General features: G+C 41.3%; 1 protein-coding gene across 1 annotated transcript in view; it reads left to right on the forward strand.

The window, feature by feature from the left end:
* Positions 1-17,366, forward strand: part of PTBP1 (polypyrimidine tract binding protein 1) — a 35,551-nt gene extending 18,185 nt beyond the window's left edge. The window contains exons 6-15 of the mRNA XM_073543390.1: positions 4,634-4,804; positions 5,547-5,657; positions 5,792-5,963; positions 7,974-8,045; positions 8,450-8,580; positions 13,138-13,171; positions 13,967-14,059; positions 14,157-14,373; positions 14,479-14,556; positions 14,631-17,366. Coding sequence (XP_073399491.1) covers positions 4,634-4,804; positions 5,547-5,657; positions 5,792-5,963; positions 7,974-8,045; positions 8,450-8,580; positions 13,138-13,171; positions 13,967-14,059; positions 14,157-14,373; positions 14,479-14,556; positions 14,631-14,763 — 1,212 coding nt within the window. The 3' untranslated portion in view covers positions 14,764-17,366. The remainder of the gene's footprint in view (positions 1-4,633; positions 4,805-5,546; positions 5,658-5,791; positions 5,964-7,973; positions 8,046-8,449; positions 8,581-13,137; positions 13,172-13,966; positions 14,060-14,156; positions 14,374-14,478; positions 14,557-14,630) is intronic.
* The last annotated feature ends 296 nt before the right edge of the window (positions 17,367-17,662 follow it).

Here is a 17,662-nt window from a genome sequence, read left to right on the forward strand (position 1 = left end):
AGCAGAGGTGCTGAGAAGCTGCCTGCACTGCCTCAGATGGCTGATCTGACACCGTGCAGTACAAAGTGTCAGATCAGCAATCTGATGCTATATAATACCCCCCCCCCCCCCCAACAATGTAATAAAGTGTAAAAAAAATGTAAACTCGTAAAGAAAATACACATTTAGTATCACTGCGTCCGTAACTACCTGCCCTATTAAAACTGTCCCACTAGTTAACCCCTTTAGTGAACCCCTTAGGAAAAAAACAAGGCAAAAAGCAATTCTTCATCATATCACCGAACAAAGTGCAATAACACGCAATTAATATATAGATATAAACAAACATGGTACCGCTGAAAACTTCATCTTGTCCCGCAAAAAAACAAGCTGCTGCCATGCAGTGTCATCAGCTATAAACAAGTTATAGCTTGCAGAATAAAGTGATGGGAATTTTTTTTTTTTCCTGTATAAATGAAGTATCGCTGTCATCGCACTGACCGTAAGAATAAAACTGCTTATCAATTTTACCACACGCGGAACGGCGTAACACCCCCCCCATCCAAAGAGTCTTAACGTTTTTTGATTGCTTTTTATTCTGATTTTTGGGACACAGAATGAACAAAAACAGCAGTTCATGTGCCCGAAAATGATACCAATAAAAACCAACTCGTCCCACAAAAATACCTCGCATGACTGTCAAAATATGTAAAAAATTATAGCTCTCAAAATGTGATGCAAAACTATTTTTTTGCAATAAAAAGCATCTTGGCGTGTGACAACTGCCAAACATAAAAACCCACTATAAATAGTAAATCAAACCTCCCTTTATCACCCCCATAGCTGGGGGAAAAAATAATATAAAGTGTCTATTTGCATTTTCCAGTTAGGGGTGTATTGGGATTAGGGTTGAAGTTAGAATTGGGGGGGTTTCCACTGTTTGGGCACATTAGGTGCTCTCCAAACACGACATGGCATCTGATCTCAATTCCAGCCAACTCTGTGTTGAAATGTCAAACGGCGCTCCTTCCCTTCAAGTTCTGCCATGTGCCCAAACAGCTGAGACCCCAGAGAAATTCTGACTCTGGGGGTGCTATACACTAAAGTACCCTTATCTGCCACCGTTAAAAGGCGTGTATCAGTGTTCGTTAAGGTAACTTAAAAATGTTTACTTTATTTCATAAATCACTAGTACAAGCTGCTTTGTAATTGATTCCCCCCCCCCCCCCACGACTGATCTCCTGGTTATATGTAAAGATGAAAGGGAGAACCTAGAGGTAGAGCTAATACCTCTTCCTACACCTCACATCCCCACCCTGCTCTTCAGCTGAAACTACAATCTCCTATCTTAATAAAAAACCTGTGTTCACAAAATACAGTTCTTGTCCTTGAATTGGGAAGTCTGACAATTCTGTCCTGGCATAGGAAAAAAGCATTTGAGATGCTACAAAGCTGCTTATTCCCATGTGTAACATTGATTTATGAAATAAAAATGATGGCAGACATCTCACACAGAGTAAGCATGTGTTGGATATGGTCCCTGTGTATAAAGCAGACCAGACCTTTTCTTGCCAAGTGTATATGGTCTAAAGTTGGAGGCTGACGGATGCTGATCTGAAATTGCTTAGCAATTGGTGGGCAATTTTCCCAATGGCCACATGAGAAACTGTTTTGGAGGGCTGAATCAATAGACAAATTAATTTTGCTTATTAATGCTGATTAACCCCTTAACGACTGTAGGTATTTCATCTTTTGCTCTTCCCAGAGCCAATATGGCCATGTGAGGACTTGTTTTTGCGGGACAAGTTGTGCTTTTGAACGACAGTTGGTTTTAACATATTGTGTACTAGAAAATGGGGCAAAATCAAGTTCAGTGAAATTGCATAAAAGGGCAATCGCACTTTTTTTTTTTTTTTTTAAGGCTGTGTGCCCACAATGCGATTTTTTTTTATTTTATTTTATTTTTTTTTTTTTTTAAGCGTGTTTGCCGCGATTTTCGGCTCAAAAACATTTAAAATCGTGTACATGACGCCCCCCCCCATGCATTCCTATGGCATTCTGCACATGCTGCGCTTATGCTGTGCTTTTTTTTTTTTTCCGCGGTGGAATCGCATCGCGGGAAAAAAATCGCAGCATGATCATTCTTTTGTGCGGAATCGGGAAGAATTGCCGTGATTCCGCACCCATAGGAATGCATGAGAATCGCTTACTTCCTGCATGTGGCTATGCCCACCATTCGGGAAGTTAAACGTCTCACGTGCGGTTGGTACCCACGGTGTGGAGGAGAGGAGACTGTCCTCCAGGCCCTGGGTACCATACCCCTGTAAAAAAAGAATAAAAAATCGGGGTATATTTACCTTCCAACGTCCTGCGCTGCCATCCCGGGCCACGGCGTTCCCAGTAATGCATTGCAGCAAGGTCCTGTGATGTAGTCTCGCGTGACTCTAGCAGTCTCGCGAGATCGCTATAGTAATGCGAGACCAACGTCATCACAGGTCTTGCAAGGCATCGCTGGGAACGCTGAGGCCCGGGATGGCAGCGCGGGACGTCGGAAGGTAAATATACCCCGATGGTGGTTTTTTTTTTTTTTTTTTTTTTTTTTACATTCTATCTTTTACTATTGATAGTATAGCATAGACGGCCTCAATAGTAAAAAGCTGGTCACACTTGTCAAACACTATGTTTGACGAGTGTGACCAACCTGTCAATCACTTTCCAAGCGATGCTTCAAATCGCTTGGAAAGTGCTTGAGAAAATTCGAGAACAGAATCGCGGTAAATTCGTGTGGGGAAAAAACCACGCGATTTCTGGGAAGGAGTCCAGTTTTAAAACGCTACATGGGCACATAGCCTTATACCATATTCACTAAATGCTAAAACTGACCTGCCATTATGATTCTCCAGGTCATTACGAGGTCATAGACTCCAAGTGTGTATAGGTTCTTTTTAAATATATCAATGTTGTCCTTAAATAATTACTAAGCTCTGGCACTTTCAAGATACATATAAGCACAAAAATACCTGAATGAGGTAGATGACCTGCTTTGAAATCTAGTAACTATTTAGTTTCTGCTATTTTCTACTATTTTTGGTATAATATGGATATAGTGAGCTAGATTGGAAGATCATGTTACCGCCATATGTGACTTTATATAATTTGTCATTTTGTGATTTTTGTGGCTTTGAATTTAAACTACCTGTAATTGTTTGGGCATACTGTGCCTTCTTTTGGGCAGTTTTTAGTTATTTGTAATTTTAATTGTATCTAATATGATATTTTAATTTTTTTTTTCTGGATCTTTAATTCATTTCGGCAAGGGTTATATGCAAGTCCGGAATTTTTGTGCTTATAGGTTCTTTTTAAGTAATGAAGAAAAAGCAAAACTTTGGTTAATAGGCACCATTTACCGGCAGTGGTAGAGCATGGTCCCTTCCTCAGGAAGCTGGTGGCTGCAGTCCTGGGGGCATCCCAGTGGTGCGATGCTGTATGTTGGCAGTGAGGCAGAACAGAGCATTGCATGGAGCAGGGTCCCTTCCTCAGGATGTTGGCAGCAGAAATGTGGCGATGCTGTAGCCTGGTGTCCACAGTGAGCATCATTGGTTTCTTGGCGGCCATTTTTCTGAGGCCGTGTGCGCTGGTTGAGATCTCTGCTTCAGGAAAATGGAATGCAAGAGGTCAGCTGAGATCTCAATCTGTGCACACGCTGCCTCCAGCAGCCCACGGATTCAGGAAGATGGCCGCAGGCAAACCAATGATGCACTGCTCACCGACAGAGCTTCAGCATTGCCACACTCCTGCCGACACCATTTCCCAGAGGAAAGGATACTGCTACACCAATGCCGCAATCCCCAGTATGCCTGCGTTTGGAGTTGAAGATTGCCACCCCCCCCCATTTTCCTCCCAAATGTTTTTGGTCAAAAAGTATCTTAATAGTTCGAAATACAGTATATGATCTTTTGACTGCTCTTTATTGCTTTTTATTGCAGTGTAGTGGCAACCCAAAAAAACGATTCTGGCATTCTGAATATTTTTTCCTTATGCCACTTACTGATCGGGTAACTTTTTTTTTTTTTTTGTTTGTTTTTTTTTTTTTTTTTTCTTTACATGCTTCAATGGTCTCCATGGGAGACTTGAAGCTGCAGTTGTCTGATCGGCTCTGCTACATATAATCGATCAGATCACCTGTATGTAGCAGAAATGCTCACTTGCTATGAGTGCCAACCACAGAGTGACTCTCATAGCAATCTGGCTATTAAAACCAGAGGTCTGCTGGAGACCGGTCACGCCAACTCATTGGTGACCTGCGATCACATGACGGGGGTCACAGATGGGCAGGATTTCTGGCACGCTTGCCGGAAGGCACGTTAAATTCCGCTGTCAGAAATGCCACTGTCAATCTAACAGGTTAATAGCTGCAGGTGGATCACAGTTCCACTCATGGCTGTTAGAGGCATATGTCAGCGCAGGAAGGATTCCGACATGGGTGTACTATTATGTCCAATGTCAGAAAAGGGTTAATGATATATTAATGTGTTAAGTATGCTGACTTGCTACTATTGCTAATACAATAAGCCCCATAATATGTAACATGTTTTTCCCCCCAGGTCTGGCTTGTTGAAGGCTTGGGTTATAATTCTTGTTTCTTTCCTCCTAGAGGGCACAGGCAGCTCTGCTGGCTGTGAATTCTGTACAGCCTACTAGTGTTGCACTCTCCACTGCCGCTACTACACTGGATGTAGGCATGGGTGTATCCGGGCAGAGTCCAGTTCTGAGAATAATTGTAGAAAACTTGTTTTATCCAGTTACACTTGATGTCTTGCATCAGGTAGGTTTGTGTTTATGATGGGTATATAACTTTTTTTATCCCCCTCCCCCCTGTAACTGAAGACTATATTGGCCCCAGTTGTTGCAGATGGATCCTACCGATAATATGGCCAACAGTCTGATTGCACCTGGACCAATCAGACATAACATTTTTTTTTTTAACCTGTCAATCGGAGGATGGAAAAAAATGGCTGCATGTCAGTTTGATCCTATATTCTGACTGCACTCTGCCATAAAAGTCAGTGTTTGGAAATGATCACTATGGTTGACAGGAGTGTAGTCCAATTTCTACACACTATGGAAAAAATTTTGTTCTCCATTTTCTCTTGTGCACAGATTCTCTTCTGAGAGAATTGGCCAACTATGCTGACACTGACCAAACTGCAGAATTTGCACAATTCTCTGAATCTTTGGCAGTCTGCAAGAGCATTTATAGTGGAAATGCAGCCTCCTAGCTGCATAGCAGATCCGACTGGGTCTCCTAGGACCAAGTGTCTGTAGCCAATGAACTCCTAGGATTGAGTGGTTGTGGAAAAATCCCTTCTAATAAGTAGATCTTTGGGTATGTATCAATCCTCTGAACAAAATGGCAATAATGGAGGCAGCACACCTATTAATGGGGGAAAAAAAATGACTCGGTAGACCATAGTAAAAATGTTTTCTACTTGGGAAGACCACACAAATTGTAACTTGAAAATTGCTATAATTCTAAAGACATATTTTTTTTTTTTTCTCTCCCCTAGATATTTTCTAAATTTGGAACTGTACTTAAAATAATAACCTTTACAAAGAACAATCAGTTTCAGGCACTTCTACAGTATTCTGATCCTATAAGTGCCCAACATGCCAAACTGGTAAGCTGCATTTTAATTTAACCAAAATTGTTAGACTGAGGTGCAGAGCATTTCATGCAAAACCCAGGCTTTTCACATATAATTTTTTTTTTTTTTTTTTTTTTTTTTTTTTTTTTTTCCTCCCTTCCTTTTAGTCCCTGGACGGCCAGAACATCTATAATGCTTGCTGTACGCTCAGAATTGACTTTTCAAAACTCACAAGCCTTAATGTGAAATACAACAATGATAAAAGTAGAGATTACACACGCCCTGATCTGCCATCTGGTGATGGACAGCCTTCACTGGATCAAACCATTGCTGCCTTTGGTGAGAATGCATGATCCTTTTCTTACATTGCAGCCTGTTACTATGGAACTCTTTAGTAAATTCTAATGGCTTAAAGGGAATCTGTCACTTTTTTTTTTTTTTTTTTTCAGCATAGACATCAGGGGCTTATCTACAGCATTCTGTAATGCTGTAGATAAGCCTCCGATGTAACCTGAAAGATAAGAAAAACACGTTATATTATACTCACCGGGGTGGGCGGTCTGGTCCAGTGGGTGTTGTGATCCGGTCCGACGCCTCCCTTCATGCGATGACATCCCCTTCTCCCATCCTGTAATGGCTGCGGCGCACTGCTCTGCCCTGTTGAGGGGAGAGCAGAGTCCTGCAGTGCGCAGGCGTCTGGAGAGGTCCGGCGCTTGCGCCACAGCCATTACAGGACGGGAGAAGAGGACGTCATTGCCTGAAGAAGGGAGGCGTCGGACCGCCCACCCCGGTGAGTATAATATAACGTGTTTTACTTATCTTTCAGGTTACATCAGAGGCTTAGCTACAGCATTACAGAATTCTGTAGATAAGCCCCCGATGTCTATGCCGGCAGCTGCAAGCCTGAAAAAAAGGTGACAGATTCACTTTAAGGCTAGTTTCACACTAGCGTTTATGAGCGCAGCGACTGCCTGCGCACGGCCGCCGCTAAGCCCCTCCGCCTACCGGCGCATGATGCTGCATGCGCCCTACGTCCCCTATCTTTATCACTGGGGGGGCATGCGCCACCAAACGCATACTGCGCACGGCCTGCGCCCCAAGTGATAAAGAGAGGGGGCGCATGCAGCGTAGGCGGAGCTACCGGCGGAGGCGCGGCAGGGGGCGCGGCTTAGCGGCGGCCATGCGCTCATAAACGCTAGTGTGAAACTGGCCTTAAGCGCTCCAATTATCCAATGTTTACAAAAAAGTTCCAACAACGTGTTTAACTCCTTAAGGAGCAGGGATATTTCTGTTTTTTGCATTTGTTTTTCGCTCTCCCTCTTCCCAGAGCCTTAACTTTTTTCCGTCTATATGACCATGTGAACGCTTTTTTGTGGGATGAATTGTACTTTGAACAGCACTGCTGTTCTTTTTTTTTTTTTTTTTGTTTTTTTTACCACATCGCTTACTAATAAAAAATTTCAAAAGTACAGTGACATTTTTTTTTTTTACTATGTTCACTAAACGTTAAGTGACCTGCCATTATGACTCTTGAGGTCGTTGAGTTTGTAGATACCAAACATGTCTAGGTTCTTTAAGTGGTGAAAAATCCAAAGTCTGAAAAAGTTGCCATTTTCCAAAACCCAATTTTCACGATCCAGAGCTGGGTGAGGGCTTACTTTTTGCATGACAATCTGACATTTTTTTATTGTATCCACACCAAAACTGTATCAATCTTTTGATTGCATTTTATTGCAATGTTGCAGTGACCAAAACTTAATTCTAGGTTTTTTTTTTTCTTCCCTCCGTCATATACCAATGTAGATGAATTCTTTATCTATATTGGTCGAGTGATGATATATTTTTTTTTTTTTTTTTTTTTTTTTTTTTTTTTTTTACTTCAATAATCTCCATAAGAGATTAGAAGCTGAGATAATGATTGCTTGTGCTACACATAGCAGGGCTGCAGCTCTATTCTATGTAGCAGAAATGCTCACTTGCTATTTGCACTGACTGCTCATAACAATCCGGCAATGACAACCACAGGGTTCTCCTGCAGACCACAGGTTGTCATGGCAACCACGGTCATGTGATACAGGTGCCGATGGGCTGAGTTATTGACTCTCCTTACGTGTGCATGTTGAATGCTGCTTTCAGAGTTTGACAGTGGCATTTAACATGTTAACAGCCGCAGGTGGATCGTGGACATGTCAACTGATCAGATCAGCTGTCTTGGGCCATAAAAGGTGCAGGCTCATCACCAAAGGCGTCCAATGTCAGATATATCATTGGACGTTAAGCCTTAAAAAGGGCGTCTTGCTGTATGGAAGCTTGAATTCTAAAGTGTGCTTAAACTCTCTTGACTCTCAGGAGCACCTGGACTGATTTCTGCCAACCCATATGCTACTGCTGGGTTTCCTCCTGCCTTTGCAATCCCACAAGGTAAGGGTCCCCCACCCCCCCTTCCCTGTTCTGTCAAACTTTCTATTTGGTTTGAAGATTTGTATAGATTAAACCTTATTGCAAGAGATTCCACACTCTTGTAGGTCATTGACCTAAACCTATGTTTCTGTTTATGGAGATCCAACTTCTTAAACCCCAATTAAAAACCAAAAAAGGCAAAGTTGTGATGCTCAGCAGTCTGTGGAAAACTGTATATTGGCATCTTTTTGAGGCATGGATTATCACATTTGGGACTCCTTAAAACTTGCAAGCTTCTCCCTTGTACGCTCTAAACATTGCCATGGAGTTAGTGTGTATTTGTAGAAGTGTTTTGATTTCTTCTTTTTTTTTTTTTTTTTTTTTCTTTTTTTCTTTTTTTCTTTTTTTCTTCACCTATCTGACAGGTGTCCATGGAACACTTACACCCCTTGCACTGCCAACAGCAGCTGCAGCAGCAGCCGCTAGCAGGCTTGGCATTCCTGGTCTAGGGATTCCTGGAAACTCTGTCCTGCTGGTTAGCAACCTCAGCCCAGAGGTTAGTTGCATTTTTATTGTACATAGAGCAATAGGACAATCATAACTGCATGAGGATAAGATGTACAGTGATCAGTTCTCTGGTTTGTTAAAGTAGCATGTTTAAAATCCCAAATGTTTCATGAGCAAAGGCTTTATTTAATATATACCACAATACTCGTGTAAATATGCAGTTAAGACTACAAGATCCTACCCTAATATATAGTAGGTGTAATATTAGCAAATGCCTCAATTCAAAAGTCAGTATAGTTTTTCTGACTTGCTGTCTTTCCTTATGTGCTGGCATTGCAGGACATTGGGTATCCATGGTTAAACCACTAGCAACCTCACAATCAGTGGTTGTAACCATGGATATCCAAGGTCCTACAACACTGGCATGTGAGGAAAGGCATAGCAAGTCAAAAACTACAATATTTTTGAATTTGAGCTATTTGAGACTACATCTAGTGCATATTGGGATAGAATCTTGGAAATGGAATGCCCCTTTTTTAGTTAAAGCAAACCAGTTATCAGGCTTTTGCTAAACAACCAGTAGTGGTAGGCTGAGGTCATGCGAGAAACTTGCGTGAGTCACTTGCATCAATACCCGGCACTTGGAACCGGAGTGCGCAGCTGCATGTATTTCTATGCAGCTGCACACTCTGGTCCCAGGTGCAGGTGGCGTGTGCCTGATATTCATGGGAGTTTCTCGCATTACACACGCAAGTGTGAAACCGGCCTTACACTGATTAAAATTATACTTGGGTTGACTTCCTCTTGTGGTGGTTAATCTTTAAAGGGACCTTGTCAGCAGGATTGTGCACAGTAGCCTACAGTGTCAGATTGGCACCATTACACTGATTAAAATAGATACCTTGGTTATCTGTCTTGTGGCTTAATCTAGACTTGTAGCTTTCAGTTAGATTCTCATGCTCCAGGGTGGTCTGTGGGGGGGTCTTTATGTGGTGCTTTGCTTACACATTGATCTGTATGGCTTATAACAGGTCACCGATCACTCACTGATGTGCCCCCTATTTTACATACTGAATATAATATGGTTTTGGGGGGAGGGAATTTCAGCAGGCGGCAGCAGGACCTGTGTTGTAGCATGATCACATCTATAATATCCTTTGGGGATGTAAATTGTTTTTCTCAAAATGGCTCTGGCCATGCCTGTACAGTAGCATAATTCAGAACGTGATAGATGCTACTGCGCAGTTGCTATCTTGGTGGAGACTTTGTTCTGTTTTTGTTCTCGTCTTGCAGAATGGCGCCACCTGCACAGTAGCATCTTATCAGATAGCTGTTAGATGCTACAGTGCAGGCATGGTCACGACAATTTTGTTTTGTTTTTTTCTGAAATTTAGATCTCTAAATAAAATTTAAATGGATATTAGAGATGCGATCATACTGCAGCACAGGCACCTGCCTGCTGAGTGTTTTTTTTTTTTTTTTTTTTTTTAAGCCCACAATATTAACTGCAATATTTATAATGGGTTAGAATCATAGAATCGTAGAGTTGGAAGGGACCTCCTGGGTCATCTGGTCCAACCCCCTGCTCAAAGCAGGATCTGCTAAATCATCCCAGTCAGATGTCTGTCCAGCCTCTGTTTGAAGACTTCCATTGAAGGAGAACTCACCACTTCTCGTGGCAGCCTGTTCCACTCATTGATCACTCTAACTGTCAAAGTTTTTTTCTAATATCTAATCTGTGTCTCCTCCCATTCAGTTTCATCCCATTGCTTCTAGTCTTTCCTTGTGCAAATGAGAATAAAGTTGATCCTTCTACAATGTGACAGCCCTTTAGATATTTGTAGACAGCTATTAAGTCTCCTCTCAGTCTTCTCTTTTGCAAACTAAACAATCCCAAATCCTGCAACCTTTCCTCATAAGACAGGGTTTGCAGACCGGTCACCATTCTGGTCGCTCTTTTCTGAACTTGCTCCAGTTTGTTGATGTTGCTGATGATTCTTCAGTGACCTGCCTCCTGTCATTTAAGCCACAATAATGAAAATTAGGCCAGAAGGCGCCAAAGCCCTTCCACAGACCGCCCTGAAGCAAGAGAATTTCATTAACTGAACTTAAAAACTAAACAACCACAAGACTGATTTAGTCAACCCAGGTATCATTATAATCAGTATAACAGTGCCGACCTAACACTGTCTAGTTTACTCTACAGAGGGGTTACATTACTTAAGCAATGTAAGTTATTCCTTAAAGGTCTTTCAGTAGACATGGTAATCACAGTATCCAAAAAGTGTGGGCACCCCAAGAGTGAAAATAAACACAACACCTGGGTAATCGGCATATGTGATATAGTATGTAAAATAAAACAGACAGCAAGTAGCATAGTCAAGGCTGGGATAGACCTTAACACTGACTATCCTCTCAATTTGCACACAATGCCACATCAATAAATCTTAACCATGCACCAACATGAGTTGTGTTATTTCATAATATTTTAAGGGATGCCCCTATCATCGAGCATCATAATCAAAGCTGCGAGAGCTGACCCATTTAATTTCAAGAGCACAACACACGAAACGCAATTGTGCTGTAGAATATCTAGAATTGAGAGTACTCAGTGGTTGATACCTTTTTAATGGCTAACTGAAAAGTTGGTAACACATTATGAACTTTTGAGGCTACCCGGGTCACTTCATTATAATACATCTGAAGAATCACATTTATACACAAAACAGCACAAATAACGCAATAGGTAAGACCTAAATAATGACAATTCTGTGTCACATCACTTATGTATTGCGTTATTTCTGTGCTGTTTTGTGTATAAATGTGACGCTTCAGATTTTGTATTAGTCTAGCTTGATGAAGAGACCCAAGTAGTCTCGAAAGCTTGCCGTGTTACCATCTTTTCAGTTAGCCATTTAAAGGTATCAATCACTGAGGGCTCTCAATTCTAAATATTATTCTATCTACTGGCTAACACTGTACAAAGATATAGAGATGTATATCTTTCTGTATCAATTGTGCTGTAAAGCCATATGTACAACTTTTGCTTTTCATGACCCACTTCCTGACGCCACTCAGCATGGCTCTGGACTCTGTGCTTCTGAGCCAGGGAGTGAGTAGCTATGAACATATATTTAAGTTAACATGTTAAGTTAAGATGTGTAAGGCTGGTTTCACATTTGCGTTAAAACAACGCTGCGCCCTGCGTCGTTAAGCCCCGCCCCACGCCGGCTCCCTGCCCGCCCCATCCGGGATCACCGCCTACTTTCGCATTTGCACGCATGCGATCGGCGCACCCTATCTTTAGCATAGGGTGCGCAGATCATGCGCTGCCAGTGTGAAAGTAGCGTGCTGCGCACTTTTGACGGTGCGCCGTGCACGCCGAAATGCAACATGCTGCATTTCGGCACGCACAGCGCACCGTCAAAAGTGCGCAGCACGCTACTTTCACACTGGCAGCGCATGATCTGCGCACCCTATGCTAAAGATGGGGTGCGCCGATCGCATGCGTGCAAATGCGAAAGTAGGCGGTGATCCCGGATGTGGCGGGCAGGGAGCCGGCGCGGGGCTTAACGACGCAGGGCGCAGCGTTGTTTTAACGCAAATGTGAAACCAGCCTCAGAGTGTACATATTGTGGTTAATGGCAACAGATCTCTAGTGCACCAGTTAATACAGAGGATTGATCTGATTTTTACTCCTGCCCATAATTTCCTTCACATGTTGCTGTGACCGTTAGAATTTTACATTCACTTTAAAGTGAGTTAACAACTTTTTTTTTTTTTTTTTTTAACCTCAGAGTAAATGGCATGGAGAGGTTTAAGATACAACCTTCAGTTTTACCTTTTTACTAACAAGACTCTTGCTACTATATTTACTTCATAGATGCTAATCTCTTCATATAGGTGGATACAGTATTCTAGTGCCCAGGTTTTGTGTACTGCTAATATTAAAAAAGTCAGCACAGAGTGCAAATGTTCCTTGATTTTATTAAAGCTCCTTTTGTGGGGTGTTTTGATTAGGAAGTGTGGGTCTCTATATTATATTAATGCAGCTGCCCAGTTTTGTTGCAAGCTGTGAACAAGCTGAATGGTAGTGGAGCAATGCTACGGTTAAACAATGTGGATATTGTCTAAGACTATAGATTTTTCTTCTCAATGTGTCACTTCTCAAAATAAACCTATGTAGTAACTGTCTCTAAAACATTTTAATCTAGAAGACTTAAATCTTGTTTACTTGTTTCTTATATATTTACTGACCTGTTTTTTGCTACTTTTTTTCTTTTCCTCCCATCCCCTTTCTTGTTTTTATACCTTGATCCGGAATTTCTTTGCCAACTGACTGCACGGCAACTTCTGCTTCCTGTTGTGCTTGAAACAAAAACCATAAACTATCCCTTCCAAAAAATAAAAAAAAACCCAAACACCCTGCTGTCCGGATCCAACCTATCCTTCAAATATTAACCACCTTGAATATCATCCGTCAACTGCTCCTACCACTCCTCCGGTGACACCTTCCTCGTGGACCATTTCTGCAAGCTGTGCTCTTCCCTCGGCTCCTTTTCTCTACCCCTGTCCCTCCGCTGCCTTGCTCTGCTGTTCTCTAAAGAGAGTTACACCCCAATGCCTATTTATTCTTTTCGGTATGTTTCGCACTTTATTACTATTCAGTTTTTTCCATTTGTTTGGGTGGGTCCTGCATGCATTTTTATTCTGGTTGTGCTGGGTGGGTATCTTGCATTAAAGGTGCAGTTTTACATTTACTCCTTTTGTAGAATATTTTGGTGTGCATTGGCATGTTTAAGACCGGTTGTGAAACTAACTTTCAGTGGCATGCAGCGTTGGTTTATGCCCCCTTTTTTTTTAAAGGGGGTTTTGTGTAGGTGTGCCCACTTCAAATGTTGGCTAAAGAAAATGATTACATGGTACATATAGGCCACCATTCCACCCTTCCTCCCTAGCACTGGAGTGGTGCTACTAATGCAAGATCCTTGACCCTAGTAGTATACTTGACAGCAACTCTTCCCAATGCTGCTTCGGTCTGTCATCTTGTGACCTAAACTTCTGACAGATCTGAGGTGACTGTCACAAACTCTCAGTGCAAGTCCATGAGAGCCTTGTCCTGACTCTCAGACTTGCATTGAGTAGTGACTTCTGGTTCAATCAGTAACCCTAAACGATCTGGCAGAAGACATTTGACTGCTGGCACTTGGATTAGTGTCACGACTCCAGTGGTAATGTTTAAAAAATAAAAAATCATCTGGAGTGGTGCTTTAAAAAAAAAAAACTGATCTGTTAAAATCCTGTTTTAATGACTGATCAGTAAACCTATAAGACTAATTTAGCATGCCCACAGCATAAGTACTCTTGTGGGGAGACTTAAACTACTGAAGCAGCATTTGCATAAATGTATTTGTTAATCTGCTTCTCCTTTCAAGGTGTATATGGGGATGTACACAGAGTGAAAATTCTCTTCAACAAGAAAGAAAATGCACTTGTTCAGATGGCTGATGGAAATCAAGCTCAGCTAGGTAAGCTCTTCCTTTCCCCCCCACCCTCGTATTGTTTATCAGAACTTTCCCCAAAGGGAATAAGTGTATTTAATCTTACTCCCTCCCCACCTCACAGCAATGAGCCACTTAAATGGACAGAGACTGCATGGGAAGCCTCTTCGAATTACTTCATCCAAACATCAGACTGTACAGTTGCCCAAAGAAGGACAGGAAGACCAGGGTTTAACAAAAGACTACACCAACTCTCCACTCCATCGTTTTAAGAAACCAGGGTCCAAGAACTTCCAAAATATATTCCCTCCTTCTGCTACACTCCACCTCTCCAACATACCGTAAGATTTTCATTTTTTTTTTTTTTGAAACTTGCTCCTGTCATACACTGTCATAATGCAATGAACATGGAGTAAAATGTCAAGTCTAATCTAATTTCTCTTTAGGCCATCTATAAGTGAAGAAGATATTAAGGGTCTGTTCTCAAATGATGGATGCACAGTCAAAGGCTTCAAATTTTTCCAGTAAGTTCTACTATTGCATGCACCTACAGATTTGGGGGGTATAGATATAGTTTATATTTTATTTTTTATCTTAGGAAAGATCGCAAGATGGCACTCATCCAGATGGGCTCAGTTGAAGAAGCAATAGAGTCAGTAATAGAACTTCATAACCATGACATGGGAGAAAATCATCATCTGCGAGTCTCATTTTCAAAGTCCACCATTTAACTTGCGCATAAAAGACTTTCAGCTCTTTGCAGGGTGACCTAATGTCTCAAAGGGCTCACTTCCATCATTCCAAATAAAAGCCACTTTATAGGATAGAAATGCAGCACTCAAGTGTCCTTGCATTCCATGTTTTACTTAAGCTTTGTTTTGTTTTTTTTTTCTTAAAGATTGCAATGGTAGCTGTGTATGTTGGTGGCAGGATAATTCCCTGTACAGTTATGTGAACATCTTAATGTTCAGCTTGTAAGTCAGTTTCATACTTGAGGACCAAATTATGAAGTTTCAGAGGCCAGCAGTAAACCTGGTTTGTTACTGATTTCACAAACCACACCAAGCTTTTTGCACAGATGTCTTGAGGACTATTTTGAATACATGCCTGACCAACATATTTTTTTTTTTTATTCTGATACTACTGCTAATGGCAGTGAATGTTTAATGTCACATGCATGCTGGCTTTATTTTTGCCTTTAACTTGTATCATTTATTCACTGTTAATCAAATGCATACAACGTGTTTTACAGGGTGAGCACATATCCAATCATTCCTGTGCAAAGTCAGACCAAAACTTTTCCTTCTCAGAGACCCTTAATCCTCCATACATTCCCAATAATGGGCTTTATTCAGAATGCCTTGTCTTTGTTGGGTGAACATTTCTGTACACAGTATATGTTTACTCTTAAATTGATAAACTTAAGTTTATTTCGGTCTTTTCCTGGTAGACATACATGTCCTATTTGTATGTATCAAAAACCTAGAACCAAATTTATAGAAAAAAAATCTTGTGAGCATAAAGGTGGAATGTAAATGCTTTATCTTAAAGTTGAATTAATAGTGGTGTGGTGCTACATGGACATAATGTTAGTATAAACATTTAAAAATTGGTCTGATTTTTTTGGCCTTAAAACTATTTGCACCGTCTTACTTTTCTGAAGTGCCTTTCACATGCTTGCAAGAGTTCTGATGGGGATCTCTAAAATGGGCCAAGACTGCTTAATATCTGGCTGCAATTACAATTGTTCATTGTAACTGGTGAATACTTAACCAGTATCATCTCTTGTATTGTAATCTCAATTGTGCTGGATTAGACACTTACAATGCACTCCCATTACAGAAAGTTCTAACATCTCACTGAGGTTCTATGCTTAGACATTCAACATTCACAATTTCCTTTTTCTAGAAAAGTGCCTCTTATGCCACTTGGCACCAATGATATTGCACCTTACCACTAAAAGTGCTTTGTGGTAAGGATGTTTTACGTACACCAGTGCCTTATCACTGCACTCACTATTTATGGCACTTAGTGAGGAGCAAATGTGCTTGGATAAGGTGTTATCCAAGCCTACTTGTGTGCTAACGGGGTCTTTGGCATGCTCAAAAAAAATGTTAGTCCCTGCAACTGCATGTGTTGTGGCTGTCTAACAGCTGTGAGTCATGCAGCTCTGTGGATGTTTAACATATTTTTCGAGCATGCTTAAAGGGTACTTCACACAGCAAGATCGCTGAAACGTCACAGGTGTTGTCATAGTGGCGACCGGCCCCCACTGCTGGATATTGCTGATCGTGCTTGAATGTCCTAGGCCATTTTTTGGATCGTTGGGTGTCCCGCTGGCCCGCATGCATCGTTGTGTTTGACGCTGAAGAGCGACCTCGTTGGTGTCTCAGGAATGCAGGCGTGAGTTGTCAGAATAGCTGCTGTGACAAGGTCCCAACTGCCGAGGTCGCTATATGGATCACTGTATCGTTGCTGCATCGTTGAGTAGATCGGCCTGTTTGACAGCTTACTAGCGACCATGTAGCAACGTGCCGGCGACGCTTACTAGGTTGTTTTGTCTGGATCGCTGGAACATCTCTGTAACGGGACCCTAACACTTGGCACACAAGCATGCTCTGATAACTACTTATCTGAACACATTTGCTCATCACTACTGGCATGTTTCCATGACTATGCTATATATCTTGGCAAAGTGCTGTTGAAATGGAAACAGAATCTTTAGTGATTAGCCTGAATACTTTGCAGTTTTTTTCCCATCAATGGTTTTCAAGCCCAGGTTCTTGTGAATTGCTGGATAGTTTGACAGTACATCCATGACTTGATGTATTTGGTCTTGGCAGAAATCAGGAAATGCAGCAAGGTCAGCGTTACACCTAGTCAATAGGGTGGTGTGCTTCATGCAGCTCTCCTTCCCACTTTTGTATGTGGATATACAAATGCCATGAGAACTGCCTGTGAAGTTGTGCACATAGCCTAAATGTGATGTGGACGTTGATTCTAATAACCCTCCTAGTATATTGTGCATTATACTATATTGACATAATGTAAATATTTACCATTTTGTATACATAAGTGCAAAAGCTGTAAAACAATATATTCTTTTTTTATTAGTGGCAAATTGTATATTTTGATAACCTTTCAGAAAGATTTCAGTATTGTGTGGTGCTCAGATGGCAACTTAAGAAATCCATTACCTCTAATTATGTTTGTACGAAAGACAAATTAACTATTTTATAAAAAAATATACTTTTCAGTAGGTGATTACTCAACTTAAGCTTTCAGTTATCTTCCAGTGTATGGGCTTATAATAAACTTCTTCTGTTACTACTTATCTTTTGTGAGTGATTTCTTCTGGCTTGCTATATTAGCTCAAGTCTCCCACTTTGATGGACAGACATAACATGGATAACACATTAAACTGTTGCCCTTTCAATATTAAGTTGCTTTTGATCTTAAATTGTTTTTTTTCCACTGAAGTTCTTGCTTTAAATGGGCTATGAGAATTTGTCCAAAATGACTGCCATCACCTTTCAAGCTACAACTCATGTATTAGGACATTGTGAAGAAACAATTGTTTGACAGAGTAAATTGCTGTCAGATTGAGGGGCTACTGCCCCTCAGCCTGAA

Source organism: Dendrobates tinctorius, unplaced genomic scaffold (assembly GCF_039654945.1).
Source record: "Dendrobates tinctorius isolate UK_male_01 unplaced genomic scaffold, ASM3965494v1 ptg000132l, whole genome shotgun sequence".
Classification (NCBI taxonomy): Eukaryota; Metazoa; Chordata; class Amphibia; order Anura; family Dendrobatidae; genus Dendrobates; species Dendrobates tinctorius.